We start from the raw sequence: 2,310 nt of genomic DNA, 5'->3' as shown, positions 1-2,310 counted from the left end.
TAGCAGGGAGATTGGTAGGAGAAGGAAGGGAAGAATGAGGGGGGTAAATAGAAGGGGGAATGAACCACGAGAGACTATGGACTCTGCGAAACAAACTGAGGGTTTCAGAGGAAAGGGGGGTGGGAGATTGGGATAGGCCAGTGATGGGTATTAAAGACGGTACATATTGCATGGCGCACTGGGTGTTACAGGCAAACAATGAATCATGGAGCACTACATCAAAAACTAATGATGTACTGTATGGTGACTAACATAACATAATAACAAATTTAAAAAAAACAAAACACATTTTCCACCAAGAAAAAAAAAAAAAGAAATGTGATATGCAGCATGGGACCCTGTGCTCCGTTAAAACTAGAAGTTGATTGTGAAATGGATATTGGGGGGTAGTTGCTCTCCAGCACAGGGGCCCTGCTGGCAGTATCAGGGCCATGAAAGGGAGTGTTGTTTCCCCTGAAAGTGGCAATTCTGGGAAGAAAGAAATCAGGGTGGGTCCAGTGCAAGCCTACATTAAAATAAGTTTCCTTCCAAAACATTTACTTAGTATGTTGTACTTATCTCTATTACTGTGCTTATTCACATTTTATAATTATGTGTTTACTTGTCTGAGAACCTTATTAATCTTTTTTAAAAAAAAATATTTGAGAGAGACAGAGATAGTGAGAGAGAGAGCATGAGTTGGAAGGAGGGGGAAAAGCAGACTCCTCACTGAGCAAGGAGCCCTATTAGGGGTTGATCCCAGGACCTTGGGATCATGATCTGAGCCGAAGGCAGACACTTAACTGACTGAGCCACCCAGGTGCCCCAACCCCTGATAAATCTTGAAGTTCTCTAATTATATGGATTGCAGTTTTTTTATGTATCTGTATCTTTATCTCATAATTTTTGTCTTCTTTCTACTTATTTAGAAACTCAGTACCTAGTGCAATTCTTGGTATGTGTTAAACTCCCAATAAATACTCTTTGCATAACTGAGTTGATTCATCTTCTGTTGGTAAAGGTCTATATTATTTCCTTGCTCTCTTTCCTCTAACTCATGACTTCGCTGACCATTTTTCTACACACATTATTCTCTTTACTGCGCTCTTCACATCTTTGTTTCTTAAAGTGTAGATCAGAGGGTTAAGGGTGGGTGTGATGATCGTGTAAAAGAGAGAAAGGAACTTCCCCTCATCTTGGGATGTGCTATTCTGTGGCTTCATGTACATGTAAATGACTGTTCCATAAAACAGAGTTACTACTGTGAGGTGGGAGCCACATGTATTAAGGACCTTACGCCACCTTGCCTCTGATTTGATCCTCACAACTGCTTGAGTGATAAATCCGTATGAGATGAGAATTAGTGATATAGGTGCTAGAAGAAATACCACTCCAAGAGCAAATACAGTGATCTCAATTACTTTTGAGTAGACACAAGCCATCTTGATCAATGTTGGCATCTCACAGAAAAAATTATCCACCTCTCGGTGCCCACATCTGGGCAACTTCAAAGTTAAGGAGCAAACAGTTAAGGCACTGCCAAGGCCACCCAGCCAGGCGGTGAGCACCATCTTCTGGCAAAGCTGAGGGTGCATTATCACTGTGTAGTGAAGAGGTTGACAGACAGCAGCATAGCGGTCATAGGCCATCACAGCCAAGAGAAGACATTCAGCGGCTCCCAGGTCAAGGGCAAAGAAGAATTGGAGCACACATCCTCCATAGGTAATAGACCTTGTTGGACCCCATAGATTCACCAGCATCTGGGGGATAATGCTAGTTGCATAGCAGAGATCCAAAAAAGACAAATTGGATAAGAAGAAATACATGGGAGTGTGGAGCTGGGCGTCTAGGTAAGATACAAGAATGATGGTTGTGTTTCCTACCAGAGTCACAATGTAGAAGATGAAGACAAGCCCAGAGATGATGCGTTCCAGTTGGGGTCGATCAGAAAACCCCAGCAGGATGAAATCCGTAGTGGAACTTCCATTGTTTGTGTCCATGGCTCCTTAGGAAAGTCTAGGAGACAAACCACGGTAATCAAAATAGCATCAGCTCTAGGCAGAAATAAAAATCTTTGTAGTTTGCTCTGAGTATCCCAGATGCAGTTGTTGGTGTGCTCTCTCCCGTTTGGAACACCTCTGTTAACACTCTCCCTGTGTTCAGTGCCCAAAGCCTCTCCATGTTTACTCATAACTAGAGTGGTTCTGAAATAACATGGTAACCCCATCACATGAATTGTACTGGAGGGTCTTAATGTGCCATGACACCTATGGTCCTGTGTATTTTGAGTAAGTAATAAGTCCGTGAAGTTAATGATGTAATTGAAGAGTG

At 42.4% G+C, this 2,310-nt stretch overlaps 1 protein-coding gene across 1 annotated transcript; it reads right to left on the bottom strand.

Moving 5' to 3' along the window:
• Nucleotides 1-1,034: 1,034 nt before the first annotated feature.
• On the bottom strand, nucleotides 1,035-1,979 carry LOC130542212 (olfactory receptor 2W1-like). Its single transcript, XM_057304862.1, has one exon. It carries the CDS (start codon nucleotides 1,977-1,979, stop codon nucleotides 1,035-1,037), a length of 945 nt encoding a protein of 314 aa, XP_057160845.1.
• Nucleotides 1,980-2,310: the final 331 nt, after the last annotated feature.

The sequence above is a fragment of the Ursus arctos genome, unplaced genomic scaffold (genome assembly GCF_023065955.2).
Source record: "Ursus arctos isolate Adak ecotype North America unplaced genomic scaffold, UrsArc2.0 scaffold_31, whole genome shotgun sequence".
NCBI lineage: Eukaryota > Metazoa > Chordata > Mammalia > Carnivora > Ursidae > Ursus > Ursus arctos.
Note: the sequence above shows the minus strand (reverse complement) of the source record. Positions and strands in the feature narration are given on the sequence as shown.

What these genes read in the sequence shown, in the direction of transcription:
- LOC130542212 (XM_057304862.1), bottom strand. Translation starts at nt 1,979, where the DNA reads ATGGACACAAACAATGGAAGTTCCACTACGGATTTCATCCTGCTGGGG.